This window comes from Bos javanicus, chromosome 4, assembly GCF_032452875.1.
Source record: "Bos javanicus breed banteng chromosome 4, ARS-OSU_banteng_1.0, whole genome shotgun sequence".
NCBI classification, from domain to species: domain Eukaryota; kingdom Metazoa; phylum Chordata; class Mammalia; order Artiodactyla; family Bovidae; genus Bos; species Bos javanicus.
This window is the reverse complement of record NC_083871.1, coordinates 43,148,098-43,169,092: the sequence shown is the minus strand read 5'-3', so window position 1 is coordinate 43,169,092 and position 20,995 is coordinate 43,148,098. Positions and strand designations below refer to the sequence as shown.

The following is a 20,995-nucleotide window of genomic DNA, read 5'->3' as shown; positions in this document are numbered from 1 at the left end:
GGAGTTTGAGATCAATGTTCTGAAATAAAGTATATATTGCTGATGCTGCTAAGTCGCTTCAGTGGTGTCCGACTCTGTGCGACCCCATAGACAGCAGCCCATCAGGCTCCACCATCCCTGGGATTCTCCAGGCAAGAATACTGGAGTGGGTTGCCATTTCCTTCTCCAATGCATGAAAGTAAAAAGTGAAAGTGAAGTCGCTCAGTCGTGTCCGACTCTTATCGACCCCATGGACTGCAGCCCACCAGGCTCCTCCATCCATGGGATTTTCCAGGCAAGAGTACTGGAGTGGGGTGCCATTGCCTTCTCGGGAAATAAAGTATATAGTAATAAAAATTAGAGCATGCACAGCTTTCCTATTTTAATGATTTTCATTCCCCCTGAGAGAAATAACAAATCTACGGTTAATCAGATTGTAGACCCTACTATCTCTTACATTAGAAACATGGAAAATATAAGGAAAGGACATCTCAGAAAGTTTTATTTTTCAGATTTATACACAAAATTCATACACAAAACTGGCTTTTGTAAAGTAGGATGACAGGTTATAGTTTTCAAATAATGTACGAAATAAGTGTTTGAAAAAAGCTTGACGTGAAAGGGACATCAGGGCATCACAGAATAACTGGAATAAATAAAACTTCTCCTTTAGGAAGATGTTTATGTCTAATATAAGACTAATGACAAGAGCCACTGTTCATCACTATACTGATATTATTTTAGAGAAACATGAACTCTCATGTAGAAGACTGTTGTAATCACTTTGATCAAGAATTGATGTTGTGGAATGAGTAAATGTACTGTCTTTGGCATTTCCAGGTGACTCAGATGGTAAAGAAGCTGCCTTCAATGTAGGAGACCAGGGTTCTATCCCTGGGTCGGGAAGATCCCCTGGAGAAGGAAATGGCAACCCATTCCAGTATTCTTGCCTAGAGAATCCCATGGATAGTAGAGCATGGCAGGCTAGAGTCCATAGGGTTGCAAAGAGTCGGACATGTCTGAGCAACTAATATTTTCACTTAACACTGTTTTTGATAGTCACAGAATTGTAAGATACAGTAAATATCTTTCAATATGTATCAATGTACACATAAACATTACAAAATAGTTAATTTCAATATTGTTATCCATTTTGTGCCCACTCAGAAAAACAGCTCAAGGGGGTCTTGAAACTATTTACCCAATCGGCAAAGGCAAATAGATCCTGCTTGTTTAAGTAGTGGAAAGAAATACAAGTAAAAAATTTAAAGTCAGGCATTTTTTCCTTCCCACTATATGAATGTCATGATATTTATTTCATATGAAATCTCAATTTGTTTCAGATAAAAATTAAGAGATGTGTACAGGAGTTAGAAAATCATTGTAATTAAACACGTAAGCTTGAGGGACTCTAATAAACCCCAATTATCACAGTTTTGGATAATATCATTGTGAGTTGTAGGAGAGTCAGAGAAGCAAGTCTTATGTCCATTATTACTGGCTTTATTTTAATAATGTACTCCAAATAAGGTTGGTCCTGATCCTTTCATCTACATTAAACACAAACATATAGAACCAACTTGGAAACTGGTTAATATTATAGTTTAGGTAATATTAACAGTAAACAGGTCATTTTATTTTCCTTGACTTCAGTTTGTAAGTTACAATTTAAACAATAATATTAAATTAGTTAATTAATTTATTGGTTTGTCCCATCTACTCCCTCTTGGGAAAAAAGAATACTTAGAAATAGGCATTTGCATTACATATTTTTGAAAAGGCTGGGCTTATAAAAGTCTCAAACCAAAAGAGAATTTTAAAACATTTTAATGCACAATAACACTCCCAGTCTTGGTACCTTACACAGGAGCAAAGCAGCATGCAAAAATCATATACGCTCTGTAAATAGCTTTGAACACAAATTGAATCACTTACAAAAAACCTCTGGCATTATAAGATCTCAAAGGGGTGTAAAACTTCACTAAATGTGTTTTTCCTTTACTGGTCAAATAAACATGTAGTGAACCTTATGTGCAAATGTTTAGTGTTCCTAAAAAGAACACCAAAATGCATGGCTTAGAATCTTCCACAATAGGAAAATTGTCAAGAGAAAGAAAAAGAAAAAAAAAATGTTACAATATGTTCAAAAGAAAAAAAAAGTTACAATATGTAATAACAGCTGGACCCTTTTAACCGCAAGCTCCAAGAATCTACTGTTGCTGTGGGGGTTATTATTTACATAGTAAAAATTTTCTCTTGTAACAGAATATAAGGGAAAGAGAAAAAAATGAATTTTCTCTCTCTTTGGTGTCCTGGAATGACAGCAATCATAGCATCAACTGAAGCATTGATCTACCCTTCAGGAAATATTTACATTTCAGTGGATAGAACGTTGGGTTTATAGAAGAATGGCTTTTCTGAAGATTGTTTATATTACCAATAATGATTTTTCATTGGATTGAGCATCCCTCAGACACCAATGCTATCTTGACTGGAAACAGAGGATCAAATTTCAATAATACATGTACCTAGCTAATGCTAACAAGAGAAGGCAATGGCACCCCACTCCAGTACTCTTGCCTGGAAAATCTCATGGACAGAGGAGCCTGGTGGGCTGCAGTCCATGGGGTCACAAAGAGTCAGACACGACTGAGCAACTTCACTTTCACTTTTCACTTTCATGCATTGGAGAAGGAAATGGCAACCCACTCCAGTGTTCCTGCCTGGAGAATCCCAGGGACGGGGGAGCCTGGTGGGCTGCCATTTATGGGGTTGCACAGTCGGACACGACTGAAGCGACACAGCAGCAGCTAATGCTAAAAGAAGTAGATGTGACTTTAATTAGTGAAATTGAATGATTTTGTGTAAAATTTATTGTATCTCACTCATCATAGGAGAGAATGGCTTATTTTTCTATAAAATGATTCATCCTTAATACTTAAAATTTTATAGAGTGATATGTGATATATCAGGAAGAATAGCACTCATGTACAAACGCTGGAAAAAACTTGATTTTCAGAATCCTTGTAGTAAAACTGTTTAAGAAACTAGGTGTGCTGTTTAAAGGAAGAGGAACCAGAGGTCATATTGCCAACATCTGCTGGATCACAGAGAAAGCAAGAGGATTCCAGAAAAACATCTATTTCTGCTGCATTGACTACTCTAAAGTTTTTGACTGTGTGGATCACAACAAACTGTGGAAAATTCTTAAAGAGATGGAAATACCAGACCACCTTACCTGCCTCCTGAGAAACCTGTATACAGATCAAAAAGCAAAAGGATGGTATGGGGAGGGAGGAGGGAGGAGGGTTCAGGATGGGGAACACATGTATACCTGTGGTGGATTTATTTTGATATATGGCAAAACCAATACATTATTGTTAAGTTAAAATAAATAAATAAAATGGAAAAAAAATAAAACAAAAGCAAGGATTAAAAAAAAAAAAAAGTTAGAACTGGACATTGAACAACAGACTGGTTCCAAATTGGGAAAGGAGTAGAGCAAGGCTGTATATTGTCACCATGCTTATTTAACTTCTATGCAGAGTGTATCATGTAAAATGCTGGGCTGGATGAAGCACAAGCTGGAATCAACATTGCCAGGGGAAATTGTTTTTCCAGTGGTCATGTATGGATGTGAGAGTTGGACTGTGAAAAAAGCTGAGCACCGAAGAATTGATGCTTTTGAACTGTGGTGTTGGAGAAGACTCTTGAGAGTCCCTTGGACTGCAAGGAGATCCAACCAGTCCATTCTAAGGGAGATCGGTTCTGGGTGTTCTTTGGAAGGAATGATGCTAAAGCTGAAACTCCAGTACTTTGGCCACCTCATGTGAAGAGTTGACTCACTGGAAGACTCTGATGCTGGGAGGAATTGGGGGCAGGAGGAGAAGGGGACAACAGAGGATGAGATGGCTGGATGGTATCACTGACTCGATGGATGTGAGTCTGAGTGAACTCCAGGGGTTGGTGATGGACAGGGAGGCCTGGCATGCTGTAATTCATGGGGTTGCAAAGAGTTGGACACGACTGAGCCACTGAACTGAACTGAACCGAGGAGAAATATCAATAACCTCAGATATGCAGATGACACCACCCTAGTGGCAGAAACAGAAAAGGAACTAAAGAGCCTCTTGATGATGGTGAAAGAGAGTGAAAAAGCTGGCTTAAAACTTAACACTCAAAAAACTAAAGTCATGGCATCTGGTCCCATTACTTCATGGCAAGTAGATGGAGAGACAATGGAATCAGTGACAGACTTTATTTTCTTGGGCTCTGAAATCACTGTGGATGGAGACTACAGTGATGAAATTGCATCAGGAGATGCTTGCTCCTTAGAAGAAAAGCTATGACAAACCTAGACAACATATTAAAAAGCAGAGGCATCAATTTTCTGACAAAGGTCTGTATAATCAAAGCTATGGTTTTTCCAGTAGTCATGAAAGGGTATGTGGATTATACCACAAAGAAGGCTGAATGCTGCAGAATTGATGCTTTTGAACTGTGGTGCTGGAGAAAACTCTTGAGAGTCCCTTGGACAATAAGGAGATCAAACCAGTTAATCCTGAAGGAAATGAACCCTGAATATTCACTGAAAGGACTGATGCTGAAGCCGTCACCTCATATGAAGAGCTGCCTCATAGGAAAAGTCCCTGATGCTAGGAAAGATTGAGGGTAGGAGAAGGGGGGAACAACAGAGGATGAGATGGTTGGATAACATCACTGACTCAATGGACATGAGTTTGGGCAGACTCTGGGAGATAATGAAGGACAGGGAAGCCTGGCATGTGGCAGTTCATGGTGCTGCAAATAGTCAGACACAACTGAGCAACTGAACAACAGCAAGTCCATATACCATGATTAGGAGAAACCACAGCGTTAAGGTGAAGGTGAGTGTCATATTTTCACTATATTCTGTCAGATGCCCTAATAACTTGTGAGCTTGATTTGGTCCTCTTAAAAATGGAAGGAATCAAGCTTATGTCCATTTAAAGAAAAACTTTAAAACCAGTGGTTTCTTCAATAGATAGAAAAACAGCTTTGCTTCATTTTAAAAGCAGAACAGCAAAATACAATATTAAACGTTAGAACTGCTGCTCTGGAACATGATCATGGATAATCTCACTTGATAAATTAAATAAAATTATTGTCTAGGTGTAGCTCAAGTGACATGGGTTTAGTTAATGATGACATTCAGAATGCAGGCTGAGGCAGTATGAGTGTCCAGTGAAACCATGGATGCAGCATTCCAAACACTGGAAGTTAAGTCAGGCAGGATTCATGGATTTAGATACCTGGGTAATTCAGCACTTTGGACAGTTCTCAAGGGCCATTGTTTCCTTCTGTAAAGTACATAACCTTTCAACTACCAAATGTACTTATTTAATTCTACCTGTCAGTATCTCATTTATACCCGCAGATGACCTTAATCCCAAAAAAATTGCCTGCATTCATCCACAGAACTCTGTGATTTATGTTTCACATGAAGCCTTTATCTTCAGTCCTGATACAAAGGTTCATGGTGTTATCTCCTGTTACTTGAGGTTAAGTCAGGCTGAAACTAGGCCTTGTCATATTAATTTAATTTTCAACCTGACTGAATATGAAAAGATGAAGATGAGATCATCCAAGTCATGGAAGAGTCTTTACCAACACCTGATGGTCCATTAGAGTCAAGTCCTCTGGGCCATTTACAGGCAAGGCCATTTGGCAGCTGTTGTATAACAAACTGAAACAAGTTGTTCATACTAGATGGGGGGTTGGTGATGCAGAAAAAACTTTAAGAATCTGCTAAAATGCTGTCTCGTGCTATGTGGTCTAACTGCAGATGATGGTACAAGTATATTAAAGCTTTCCTTGCAGCCTCTGATCTGGAGCAAGAACTTTGAGCCAATATCTAAGAGGCAGAACTAAAATCTAGTTTCTAATCAAAGAACAGATTCTAGAATTTGTCAAATTAGACTTACTGACAACAAGACAAAAGTACATACGTACATATATCAGTCTTAAGACTCCCATATAGTTAACAGGTCTGAGCTGAGAGGAACTCAATTTCTTTCTAAGCTCTTTAGTGGATTCACAGATATCAGAAGTGAATTTTCTTGTCTGGCTGAGAGCTGTGAAGAGTAGGCATGAGAAGGCATGAGAATGGTCTAGCAAGAAGGAAGAAGAACAATGGCCCAAATAGTATGCAAGGGAAAACATATAACAGGGAAACTGGCATTTTGTTAAATAAAACTTACAAGAAAGTGATACAAGAAAGCTTGATAAATATAAAAGCCCTGAGGTCTGTCTTTATCTAGTTGAGTAGAACATGATTGCTACGCAGTATACTCTGAAAGAACCAACAGTAGAAAAGGCATTCCCTAGGCTTCCATGATGGGTAACACATCAGTAACACAAGTAACTCTGGTAGCTCTGAGTTTAGAGCTTGTGATTAATCCTGAAGGAATAGGAATGATTTTTATTAGAATGCCAATTCTATTGATTTCTCAGCTGTAACTATAGGAAAAATCTGAAGATTTTGAGATCTGAGAATGCTCCATTCTTGTCCACCCAGATGGTTATCAGTCAGTTCAGTTCAGTTGCTCAGTCTTGTCTGACTCTTTGCGATCCCATGAATCGCAGCATGCCAGGCCTCCCTGTCCATCACCAACTCTTGGAGTTCACTCAGACTCACATCCATAGAGTCAGTGATGCCAAAGTCTATGCCCCAACCAGTAACGCTGAAGAAGCTGAACGGTTCTATGAAGGCCTACAAAACCTTTTAGAACTAACACCCAAAAAAGATGTCCAGATGGTTATACGACCTAAGAAAAGAGATTCTTATTTATCCAAGTACATAATGTGTTTTTATAAATAATAGCCCTGATTCTCTTAAGTCATATGTGTAAATCAGCCTCATTATTCAAAAATCAGCTCTATGAACATGGGGGTGATTAACAATTTGGCAACAATTTAGCCAACTTTACTCTCAGTGCTAAAAAAATGTCTTGAAGAAGATTCAGGACAATCCACTGTAAATCATAACAAAACTTAGTTATGTTTGTATGGTTTCAGAATATTTCCCTCAAAATTTAGCTGAAACCTAAAATTTAAGCTAGGCTTTAATTCTAAAATATTGATATTAAACTCCATGGCATCTAGTTTATCATGAAAATACAGGAAGTTTAACATGAACATTTAATTTTTTACCTTCTATATAGTTAATACAATCTTTAACAAAAGAATAAGCCATATTTGTTAATCATACTACTCTTGGAATGATCTTGGTTGTTAAGGCATAGGTTCTCTGCTACATAAATACAGTAACTAAATACAAGGTGTTATTATTGGCAGACACAGAAACTAATGAATGATGTTGCAAAGTCCACAGGAAAATATACTACAAAATTCATTGTTAATTTATTCTGACTTCTTTGATATCATTATTTTCTATGATTTATACAGGCATTTTTCATGTATACTTTAAGGCATCTTATATGATCAGCATAGCTTTTTATTTAACTGCTATGTGTAAAATAGATAAGCAACAAGAATATATTGCATAGCATAGGGAATTGTACCCATCACCTTATAATAACTCTCAATGGAGTATAATCTATAAGAATATTGAATCATGCTGTATATCTGACACTAATACTCTAAATCAACTATACTTCAATAAAAATAAATTATATAATATTTTCAATCAATCTTCACTATCATTCATTTTTGACAAGAAGAAACAACATTCAAATATAAAGTCGTTTTCTTTTCCTAGGTATTTTTGCTTATTTCCTATGAACGTGGCAATAAGTAGCTTAATGTCTGAGCTAAAAACTAGGCACATGTCTCAGCCTGAATTGCCATAGAAGTGTGAGGCAAAACAAGATTATAATACTTTTGACAACTTAAAAATACTGAGTTCTTAAATAACTATAGTCTACTGGACATTTACAAGTAAATGAAGGAGGAAAAAGGTGAACAAACTGTTACAAACCTAGGTGCTCACTGTAGACCTCTGATATTTGATGGGTTAAGCAGCAATGCATATGAGTTTTGTTTTTAGTATCACACACCATTAATTATAGTTCAGTAAGACTAGATTCATCTTTGGACTTCATAGTACATATAAGCAAAGTTTACATATACAATACTGTGGTATGAGAATACAAGTATTATTTTCTACTGCTTTCTAGTTCCAGTAAAATCTCACTGCTCAGACACAGATCTGTAATTTCATTAGACATAAACCATTACATGCCTGTAGATGTTAATTAAACATACACAAGGAATCATGTTGTTATTTATTCGTATTTTTCAATGCTGTCATTATCCTTTTACAGGTAAGACTACTGAGGTTCACAGACACTACCCGGGTTACTTAATGTTCACAGTGGGTACGGAGTAAAGCCAGGTTTGGAACTGAAGCAGATCCTGGCTTAGGTTACAGCGCTTTTTCTACTAAAACATATTTCCCACATTCAAGGTTTTAATTTCATTCATTCATGTTTGACACAGGCATGCAAGTAAACTTATGGTAGAGCTTTGGAGTTCATCCACAATTCATATTTTTTCCTACACCATCATTTTCTACGAGAGGCCAGTGAAGGCAAGTGAAATGAAGTAACTGGAGAAAACTGCATAGAAGTAGTTACAGGACTGTGGTCCTTTGGATGCTACCTAAAGATGAAGATACTTTAGCTGAAGATCACAATTTACCCTCAGGATATTGGTAACACAAGGTTACAGTGGGAATATACATATATATTTCTATTGGCATCTCAAGAGAAGAATTTACCCAGATATATTTTAAATTTTCTTTACAAAATACTCTTCTAAAGTGACCTCATAAAAGCTCTCAAACCAAAACAATAGCAATTTAGTAATGTGGTGTTCTAATGCATTCAGTCGAAAGAGAAAAATGTGATGCAACAAGAAATAAATTCAGCAGTAGAGCTGTGCTTACCTTCATAAGTCCCACTTTCTAGGAGAGCACCGCTTTTCTCCAATTCCATAAAATCTTCAACAGTGATGAAAATATAGTCCACTCCAGGGACCTCACCCTCCTTATGTGGCCTTGTGGTGCCTGAATAAGGAAAAAATTAAAACAAAAGAAAGACTCTAAGTGATTTGTTGCTGAATTTTAGAAATACCACCATACTTTTGAATATTCAATAACACTTGTTTGTACATCCTGTGAGTTGGCAGTTTGCATTTGTCCTTCTGTTTGTTTGGAAACAGAAAATAGCAGAGGGTTAAGATTAAAGGAAACATACAAAGCATTTTTCTTCAAGTTTATAAAGGGCTCATCGCCATGGAATGTGGCTGCCTAGATTTTTCAGTGAAAAATGCAGACCATTGTGCCCTTTTAGAAGAGGTGGTTGGAATATTGGGCCAGGAGTCTGCTAGCTCAGGAATTTACATATCTCACTTCCATGAAAGGATCTCTATTGTTCTGTAGACTGCTTTGCTATGACATAAAATATAATGGAAAATAGAAATGTTAGCAAAATGTCAATTTACTTTTATATTTTCATGATCTGCTCCTTTGAGGGGGGAAAGGTGTTGTCATTTGTTAAAAATTATTTTGTACCAAATAATGGTTGATTTCAAGGATCAGAAAATCTTTATTATTACTTAGAATTAAATAACTAAATACTAATTAGAATTGAGAAATGAGTATAATTAAATCAGTATTATATTAGTAAGTCATTTTTCTTCCTTCATTCTTGCCTTTAATTCTAATTAAATTGGGAGGTGATACCCTCCCAGGGGTCATTGCAAGGGTCCACCACTCTTGTTTCCTGTATATCGCCTATAGAGCAAATAGCCACAGGAACTCAATCCTATTGCTCAGTATAGCTCCGTTGGAGAAGTCAGGTTCCGAGATCTCTGTACAGCTTGTGAGGTAAGAACCAAAAGTGAGACATATCAAGGCTGTGGATTTGTTTCCTGGAACTCGTCCTTCCCTGAGAAAGCTTTAAGCATTTTTCTTCCTTTTTCAATGCTACCTACATAAGACATTTTGCATAGTCTGATTGGAATTCCCATAAGGCATACATGCAAATAGTATGCACAAGTACATAGAAGGGAAATACCTTAGGGGAAGCACACTGATTGAAACCGCCCACCCTGGCCAGGCACCATAGTAACCATTTGCATGAGTTGTTTTATGACTGGCGATCCTGATAAGGAATAGGGAACTAATAAGCCACCACCAACCGGAAGAGTTCGGGAAGGGTCTAAAGGAGACACAGCGTGTCCGTCCACTTCCCAGAATCCCTCTTGCTAGCATCCATCTTGGCTGAGCAATGCATGCACCACCAGGAAAGACTCTGAATTAGAGTGATTGGCGAAAGACCACCGGTAAACTAATCCCATCACTATAAAACCCGAGACCTCGAGCCACGCGGCAGAGCAGTTCTCCTGGGTTCCCTTACCCTACTGCTCTCCACCCGGGTGCCCTTTCCCAATAAAATCTCTTGCTTTGTCAGCACATGTGTCTCCTCCGACGATTCATTTCTGAGTGTTAGACAAGAGCCCAGTTTCGGGCTCTGGAAGGGGTCCTCCTTCCTGCAACAAATATGTAAACAAAGTACTAGTACTTGCAGGCTTACTGACGTGTAAGCTACCATCCACATTCTCTATATACCAGAAAAAGTATTAATATTTCAAACCCTTAAATTTATTTCACTTTCCAAAATCTTTACCAACTAGGCCATTAGGCCAATCAGTTCTTCCTTTAGTATATTAGGATCAAATCTGGATGACAAATGAGAGGCATAAACTAATGTCAGAATATACAATGTGTTGGAAAATTCATTTTGGGCAAAAAATGATTAATTTCCGCTGGCAATATTTTTTAAAGTTTGAAGGCATTATGTTCTAAAATTAAATTTTAAAACCTTCTTTGAGGGTTGCAAAACAATTTTTCCTCATAATCATGTTTAATGACTTCCCCCTGAATTTGTTATTTTAACTGTGCATTTTTTAATGTTTTATAATATTCACTACTGCTTTTATGTTATAAAATACAAACCTCCCACACCTAGTATGCATAATGTTGTCAAATCAATGTTTCTATGAGAACCTTAACTTTCAATATATTGACTTTTTATGTGCTTAACCCTTGTGAATTAAAAGCCCATTAACACGGTTTTTGGCAATCAATTTGTTTTTCTATTTATTTAGAACATACTCTAATCATTAAGAAAAATCACATAACAAAATTTCAATTTTCTTTCCTAATTTATCTGCATGTTTCAGAGGCTACACACTTTGACTAATTAAATACTTGCAGTGCAGTAACGTGCTGCTAGCACAATGTAAGCTTGCCCACAAGCTTGAGGGCAATTTCCAGGGCTGCTGACTTGACTAGCATGAGTTGCCTCACTGAATTCTAGTGAACATGTCTGGGGCTGTGCTTTTCTTGGAAGGACCATTAGTACTTCGGTTTACTGGTTGGTTTTCCGTCTACACCTTGCACATCAGGCCAGTGTGACAGAGTTCTTGCCTCAGGGATTCTGCCTGTGACTGCATCATTGTTACCCATTGTTGTTGTTGACCTGCCTAATGCTGGCTGCCTGATAGGACCGGGGGCCCGCCCACTTCACTGTTGTTGATGAAGTTCTACAGTGCAATCTTAAATGCTGCAATTCCCATCTTTGGCATCAGTCTCCTACTCTTTACTCTCATTATATTCTTCTAATTACAGCCTCCAGTCTCCTGATCTCTCTTAATTTTCCTGATGTTCCTCATATTTGACTTCACTTGCTTTTCTACCTACTAAGGGACTGGGGATCTGAAATGTCTTCTTTCCTTTAGTTCTTCTTCAACATTTCCCATAGCTTAATAAGCCTCTGAGTTCTCTATCAGCTATTTAATTCATAGACTACAGCTGCTGTAGAAAACCATGAGCTTTCACTGACAAAGTACCCTACAGATTCAGGCTTTTTAATGTTAGGTTTTTTTTTTTTTTTTCTTGACAAGTTTTTTGTTCATTCATTTTTATAATCTGAAGTATAGTTGATTAATGAAGTTGTGCCAATCTCTGCTGTACAGCAAAGTTGACTCAGTTTTACACATATATACATTCTTTCTTTAAAATATTCTTTTTCATTATATTTTATCTCAGGAGATTGGATATAGTTCCCTGTGGTATGCATAAGGACTTTGTTGTTTATCTGTTCTAAATGTAATAGTTTGCATCTACCAACACCAAATTCCCAGCTCTTCCCTCTCTGCTCCCCCTTCTAATGTTGGCTTGATTCTACTGATGGATGGAAATCCTTTTAATAAGGATCTCCTTCCCTCTCTGACACCACCCCACCATTTTCAAATACGCAAAGGCTTCGACTTTCAGCAGAAGACATTAGCTCATTTCTTTCTGGTGATAAAGAGATATTCTGAAATAAAATTTCTTAAAGTTTCCTAATGTCTACCTCCTTCATCTGCATGATTTTCATCCTTAATTCTAATCATCCATCCATCTTATCATGACTAATCTCTTCTGTTTTCTCTCAAAGTCTAGTTTTTATGTTTTATCAGTTACACATTATATTTTAAAGACTCTATACTTCTACAAGATTTGTTATTCTACAAGTGTACAAGCTTTTATTTTGTAATGAAGACTTTTATCACCCCTCTCCAACACACTTTTCATTTTATCCACTTTTAACTCTTTAGCTGATTTCTGTTTTACCTCAACATCTTAGAATAATTAACTTATGGTTCTTGTTTTTATTTTAGTCACTATTGTGAAAGTGTCAGTTGCTCAGTCGTGTCCAACTCTTTGCGACCCCATGGACTATAGCCAGGCTCCCCTGTACATGGGATTCCCCAGGAAAGAATATTGGAGTAGGTTCCCATTCCCTTCTCCAGGGGATCTTTCTGACCGAGGGATCGAATCCAGGTCTCCCACATTGCAGACATTCTTTACCATATGACTCACAGGAAACTACTGATTTCTTGGTAAAGCAAATGAAGATTTTGGCTCTTTCTGCCCATATTTCTTATATCACTTCCTCACATCACTTCCTCCTTTTTTCCTCCTCCCATTCTCCCAGTAGAACAAACTTGCATTAGATTACTATTTAACATTTACTATAATAATACTATGTAAATCTATTTCCAGCAGAACTATGTACTGCACTGATTAATTTTCCTTCCTTATATATTTTTACTCTAGATTGAATATTTAAATTTCTACATTTCCACATATTGATCAATATTTCAATTAATTAATTCTCTTTTCCTTGGATACACAAATCTCTCAGAATATACAAGAATATTTAATATTTTGTCAAGTTTAACCAATTGAAGACATTTCTCCTAGAGACTTTTGACCTGTTTCAATGTGGACTATGCTCATCTACTACACAGCAGTCATCCTGGGAGCACCGTTTGCCACCATCCTGGGGATTCACTTTGCCTCTTCCCTCTGTTTTACTCCCTTTTTCCCAGATCCTGTATCTCTTTTTGTAGTCCATTCCCTCATTTTGGCAGAGCAGCAAGTCAGAAATCTTTCATCAAAAGTTATATGGGAGCTACATTTTTTGAGACTTTGCATGTCTGAAAATGTCTTTATGCAACCCTCATGAGAGGCAAATTTGACTCAGTATTTCAGGAAAATAGCATAATGAAAGCATATTTCCATCTTGCTCCTCTTCTTAATGTCACCACCATTTTTCCAGTCATGCATGCCCTGAAACTTTCCATAAGTGTCACATTTCAGGTCTCTTTCACTCTTACTATATCTCCAAATAGTTGGCAAATTCCATGCCCTATAACTCCACAGTGTCATCCTTCTACCCTGTACTATCTCTGCTTCAAAGACCTCCCTCCTGGACCAAACAACGTCCGTGTCACTGGTGTGCTTGTCTCTCCCTTTGAGTTTGTCACTGAACTACCTGATTAGCCATAGTAGAGGACGAAGTTAATCACAGCCTCTTCAAAGAGTTTACCTACCCAATCTGTAGTCAAGAAATTTGACTGAAAAAAGTAAAGAAAGGAAAATACTACAATTTAAAAACAGTCAGAAAAAGCTCAGATTCTATCACTGACAATAAAGGCAGCTCTCATGGTATGTCAGGTTACAGAGTCTCTTTAGAGGGATTTGCCTTGATGGAACATGTGAGAGGACGTAATACAGGAATTTTCCACATCAGAAATATCTTCATTTATCCTTTCATTTTAGCCCAAAATTTCCATGATTAGAATTACTCTTTGGCCTAGACAAGATAGAAACTAACTTTAAAGCATATGCTATAGTAGATGGGAATGTGAGCCATGGAGTCAAACTGCCTGAGCTTGTTGATGCTCTACCATGTGCTATCAGTAATATCTTGAGGAAGGTTTTTCATCTCTATAAACTCTAGGAATAATAGTAGGAATAATACCAGTAGCATCTTTAAGTAGTTAGTTTGGAGAACAAATGAAATAATCCATATAAAGTACTTAATGTCTGGAAAATTCCAGGCACTCAGAAAAAATTATGTTAAGTACTCTTGTCTGAAAGAACAGAGATGACATCAAGGATAATTGCTTTTCCCCATGAATTCTTGCCACAAATTATTAACTGAGCACTTATGTGCCAAACACTATTCAGGATACCTGGTATATATCTTTGAGGAACACAGAATAGAAAAGGAACTTACATTCTAACAAGAAGAGACAGAGAATAAATACATAAAACATTTTTTTCTAAGTTATATAATATTCTATAAAAGGGTTAAATGACCATAAACCAAGGCATTGGCATCTAGGGACTATTTAATGAGTAAATTACTGAGATTTTTAACCATTTTTTTAGACAATACAGAGCAAAACTTTGACTAGAAAGACTGTAAAGGAGCTGAAAGGAAGCAGAGACTTGCAATATGTGGGCTGCAAGCCCCAGAGGGGTGAATTGAGTTTGGCTAGGGACCTGTGGGGAAGAAGGCAATGGCAACCCAATCCAGTACTCTTGACTGGAAAATCCCAGGGACAGGGGAGCCTGGTGGGCTGCAGTCCATGCGGTCGCTAAGAGTCGGACACAACTGAGTGAATTCACTTTCATTTTTCACTTTCATGCATTGGAGAAGGAAATGGCAACCCACTCCAGCGTTCTTGCCTGGAGAATCCCAGGGACAGGGAGCCTCGTGGGCTGCCATCTATGGGGTCGCACAGAATCGGACACAACTGAAGTGACTTAGCAGCAGCAGCAGGGACCTGTGGGAGTCAGCAGAAGATCCACAAAGAGCCTGACTATATTTTAAAAGGAATCACTAAAGTCTTAGAGAGAAACTTCACTTAGTGCATGTACTTGGTCTAGTTTATACACTGGTGTCCAATAGGTATTTTTGAAATTTCAAGGCTATTTTCATAAGGCTGATAAGTATAACAGAGCATACTGGACTCTGATGACTGGTATATGTGCACACACGTAGACACACACACACACACACACACACACACACAATTACCCTTCATTTTTTTTTAAATTTTGTTTTATTTTTAAACTTTACATAATTGTATTAGTTTTGCCAAATATCAAAATGAATCCATCACAGATATACATGTGTTCCCCATCCTGAACCCTCCTCCCTCCTCCCTCCCCACACCATCCCTCTGGGTCGTCCCCGTGCACTAGCCCCAAGCATCCAGTATCGTGCATTGAACCTGGACTGGCATCTCGTTTCATACATGATATTTTACATGTTTCAATGCCATTCTCCCAAATTTTCCCACCCTCTCCCTCTCCCACAGAGTCCATAAGACTGTTCCATACATCAGTGTCTCTTTTGCTGTCTCATACACAGGGTTATTGTTATCATCTTTCTAAATTCCATATATATGCGTTAGTATACTGTATTGGTGTTTTTCCTTCTGGCTTACTTCACTCTGTATAATAGGCTCCAGATTCATCCACCTCATTAGAACTGATTCAAATGAATTCTTTTTTAATGGCTGAGTAATACTCCATTGTGTATATGTACCACAGCTTTCTTATCCATTCATCTGCTGATGGACATCTAGGTTGCTTCCATGTCCTGGCTATTATAAACAGTGCTGCGATGAACATTGGGGTACACGTGTCTCTTTCCCTTCTGGTTTCCTCAGTGTGTATGCCCAGCAGTGGGATTGCTGGATCATAAGGCAGTTCTATTTCCAGTTTTTTAAGGAATCTCCACACTGTTCTCCATAGTGGCTTACTAGTTTGCATTCCCACCAACAGTGTAAGAGGGTTCCGTTTTCTCCACACCCTCTCCAACATTTATTATTTGTAGACTTTTGGATCGCAGCCATTCTGACTGGTGTGAAATGGTACCTCATAGTGGTCTTGATTTGCATTTCTCTGATAATGAGTGATGTTGAGCATCTTTTCATGTGTTTGTTAGCCATCTGTATGTCTTCTTTGGAGAAATGTCTATTTAGTTCTTTGGCCCATTTTTTGATTGGGTCATTTATTTTTCTGGAATTGAGCTGTAGGAGTTGCTTGTATATTTTTGAGATTAGTTGTTTGTCAGTTGCTTCATTTGCTATTATTTTCTCCCATTCTGAAGGCTGTCTTTTCACCTTGCTGATAGTTTCCTTTGATGTGCAGAAGCTGTTAAGGTTAATTAGGTCCCATTTGTTTATTTTTGCTTTTATTTCCTATATTCTGGGAGGTGGGTCATAGAGGATCCTGCTGTGATGTATGTCGGAGAGTGTTTTGCCTATGTTCTCCTCAAGGAGTTTTATAGTTTCTGGTCTTATGTTTAGATCTTTAATCCATTTTGAGTTTAATTTTTGTGTATGGTGTTAAGAAAGTGTTCTAGTTTCATTCTTTTACAAGTGGTTGACCAGTTTTCCCAGCACCACTTGTTAAAGAGATTGTCTTTAATCCATTGTATATTCTTGCCTCCTTTGTCAAAGATAAGGTGTCCATATGTGCGTGGATTTATCTCTGGGCTTTCTATTTTGTTCCATTGATCTATATTTCTGTCTTTGTGCCAGTACCATACTGTCTTGATAACTGTGGCTTTGTAGTAGAGCCTGAAGTCAGGTAGGTTGATTCCTCCAGTTCCATTCTTCTTTCTCAAGATCGCTTTGGCTATTCGAGGTTTTTTGTATTTCCATACAAATTGTGAAATTATTTGTTCTAGCTCTGTGAAGAATACTGTTGGTAGCTTGATAGGGATTGCATTGAATCTATAAATTGCTTTGGGTAATATACTCATTTTCACTATATTGATTCTTCCAATCCATGAGCATGGTATATTTCTCCATCTATTAGTGTCCTCTTTGATTTCTTTCACCAGTGTTTTATAGTTTTCTATATATAGGTCTTTAGTTTCTTTAGGTAGATATATTCCTAAGTATTCTATTCTTTCCATTGCAATGGTGAATGGAATTGTTTACTTAATTTCTCTTTCTGTTTTCTCATTATTAGTGTATAGGAATGCAAGGGATTTCTGTGTGTTGATTTTATATCCTGCAACTTTACTATAGTCACTGATTACTTCTAGTAATTTTCTGGTGGAGTCTTTAGGGTTTTCTATGTAGAGGATCATGTCATCTGCAAATAGTGCGAGTTTTACTTCTTCTTTTCCAATTTGGATTCCTTTTATTTCTTTTTCTGCTCTGATTGCTGTGGTCAAAACTTCCAAAACTATGTTGAATAGTATGGTGAAAGTGGGCACCCTTGTCTTGTTCCTGACTTTAGAGGAAATGCTTTCAATTTTTCACCATTGAGGATAATGTTTGCTGTGGGTTTGTCATATATAGCTTTTATTATGTTGAGGTATGTTCCTTCTATTCCTGCTTTCTGGAGAGTTTTTATCAGACCCATCACAAGCACGGAAATTGAAACTGTAATCAAAAATCTTCCAGCAAACAAAAGCCCGGGTCCAGACGGCTTCACAGCTGAATTCTACCAAAAATTTAGAGAAGAGCTAACACCTATCCTGCTCAAACTCTTCCAGAAAATTGCAGAGGAAGGTAAACTGCCAAACTCATTCTATGAGGCCACCATCACCCTAATACCAAAACCTGACAAAGATCCCACAAAAAAAGAAAACTACAGGCCAATATCACTGATGAACATAGATGCAAAAATCCTTAACAAAATTCTAGCTATCAGAATCCAACAACACATTAAGAAGATCATATACCATGACCAAGTGGGCTTTATCCCAGGGATGCAAGGATTCTTCAATATCCGCAAATCAATCAATGTAATACACCACATTAACAAATTTCAAAATAAAAACCATATGATTATCTCAATAGATGCAGAGAAAGCCTTTGACAAAATACCCTTCATTTTTAAAGGCAGAAAGTGGAAGGATGGTGTGGCAAAAAAATTCTTAGAATTGAAATTCAGGATATCAGCTTTCTATTTGAATATTTTAGATATGTGGTTCTGGGTTAAAATATCATTTAGTTGATCATCAGTGTTCTTATTATACAGTGAGGCAAATATTGGGTGTAAAAGGGTATTATAAAAATAAAAATATGAGCACTATGGCAACACAATTGCATTCCTCTTTAGTAATATTAATACACTAAGAAAATACAATTCTAACAAACTTGATTGACGGCATCTCATTTTAGAATTTTTATAATGGAAACTTCAAATGAATTAATTTCATTAATGCTAAAATTTCTTAAGAAAAAGTTCTTATGCCTAAGGACTCAGGTTGCCCCCTTCTGTTGTCTGGGTGTACAATAAGTCAGTTCCTTTGATTACATGCTAAAATGTGGGATATAATGATTTAGTCACTATTTATGAGGATCCTCTGCCTTTTGTTAGACAGACACTTAAGGCCAATAAAGCCTATTGATTAGATTGCAAGAAGTTTTCTATCCTTTGCTTAATCACTTGAAAAGTGTGAAAGTGCTCATAAAACTTGATTAGTGGATCATTTACTTTTACCCTCAGGCACAGGACCTTCAATAAGAATACTCACAAAAGAAGATTTTAGATCTATGTGTCTGGGGGAAAAAAAGGTATTAGTTGAGGTTAAATCAGTTGGTGCCAGAAGAAGAAAGCAATTGGCTGAAGAAAGAGAAAGCAATTGGTGATCTATGAACATCTTTCAGAAAGAAACACAATTCTAAAAATAAAGCAAATAATGTGAAATGTAATGAAAGGTTATACAAAGGTAATTTATAGTTAAAGGTAATTCGTACCTAGAATGGAGAAATAGTTTAAGTTGAATTTCCTGCAGATACTTACCTTATTTTTATGCTGAAATAATTATAGCCACTTCCCTATCTTAGAAGATTATGAATAGAAAGATGATAGTGAAGCAACACTCAGCAGTAACAACAAGTAATCATGCAACATTAGGAACAGGGTGGAAGCTAGGGAGAATGAACAAGGAAATAGATGATTCATCACATAGCTAAAGTTGAAGCTCACCTTCTTTTATTGCTCTTCTATATTTGGTTAGTACTTCCCTAAGTGGTATTTAGAAATGTCCAAAATAAATTTTATTATCCAAATTATAGTTTAAATATTCATTCTTTATTATGTCTTCCTAACCACTCTTCCAAAGGAAAAAAAAATTAAAAGGAATGGAAATGGAGGAAATGCACTAAATTATGTCTTTGCTTTATCACCTATTACTTTATTTCTTTAAAAAACAACTTACTGAATAATTGCTAAATTAAGTAGTGCATGGATCACATTTCCTTCACGAGTTAATGAAAGGATATAGTACTTGTGCTCAAAAGACATGTTCTGAAAAGGATGGATTTGCTCCCAAATGGCTAGCTTATTATTGATACACAGTGCAAGCAGATGAAAGCCACGTGCATTTTGTTACCATGGCAACTGGGGGGTGCCAATGGATTTATTTTTTTAATTCTACTATTTAAATGAAGGAATGTTGCACCTTTGGCCTCAGTAAGAAAAGGGCATGATGTTGGTGGTAAATGTAACTCTAAGGCACATTTCCCTTTAGCTTTAGAATATTTCCTAATTTTAGTAAATTGTTTAAGAAAGTCACTGGCTTACCAGAAAGTATTACTATCTTGATGATGGTCAGTCCAGTCATCTAACAAGATCTATTTTGATGAGCTGAAAGTTCCACAGTGCCCATTGCATTGCACACAGATGTGTGACTGTGTGAGAATCTGAAAAAGTGAATTCTTTTCTTGTGCATGTTTATGAATATATTTTCTCTTTTTCCCTGGTGTCTCTTTAACTGCAAACTGGAGAAAATAAATCTTGACAGCTAGGGTAACTTCCTGTGGATTCAACCTTTAAGTAATTTACTTTTAGATTCCTGAAGACACTTCTTTACTGTATCAGTTACTTACTAGCAAGTGTGAACACTCTCATGGATTTTTCTGTGTACTTCCAATAAAAACATTCAGGAGATTCATTGACTGATAGCACTTACCAATTTTTACATAATCAGCCTAGGTCTTGGATTCTTTACATTCATTTTCAATTATATAAAATCCAGAAGTGTGATTTTATACAGACATAGAGCTAAAGCAAGCAAATTAAATGATATAGTTTACTTGATTGGGCCATTGATTCCTATGTGATAGATTATAAAGAAATGTGAGATTTATAGATTTCACATCAACTAATACAGTGGATTGGGTTAAGGTCAGAAAGGAAAACATACCATCCAATTAATCACATATTTTATAAGATTTATTGCCTCCTCAATAAAACACTATGAATGTTCTATATAATATCAAAGTTGTGACAGCTCCATGCACAAAATACCAGTAGTAACTATGACTTATTTTCTTGACTGTATATTGCTCTAAACCTTGGGAATTATTTTAAAACTGTCTTATCCTCAGAAATAGGATACTATCTATTATTATTGAAAACTGCATTGACATATACTACTAGTAATGCTACATATCTTTCAGACACAGAGACATTTTTGAAGAAGAAAGCTCTCCTTGAATATCTCTGGATATAAAGGTTTAGACTAATGTCCCATGTGGAACCAATTACTGTTTTACGTTTTAACAGTTTGCACTGAGGCAGCTTCACACCCAAATGGATGGTTTCTAACATGCAGGATGCATCAGAATGACAAGG

At 36.9% G+C, this 20,995-nt stretch overlaps 1 protein-coding gene across 13 annotated transcripts in view; it reads right to left on the bottom strand.

The window, feature by feature from the left end:
* Positions 1-20,995, bottom strand: part of MAGI2 (membrane associated guanylate kinase, WW and PDZ domain containing 2) — a 1,471,158-nt gene that overhangs the window by 648,963 nt on the left and 801,200 nt on the right. For all 13 annotated transcript variants that reach the window (XM_061413833.1, XM_061413837.1, XM_061413836.1 and 10 more), the window contains one exon: positions 8,927-9,046. In XM_061413833.1, coding sequence (XP_061269817.1) covers positions 8,927-9,046 — 120 coding nt within the window. The remainder of the gene's footprint in view (positions 1-8,926; positions 9,047-20,995) is intronic.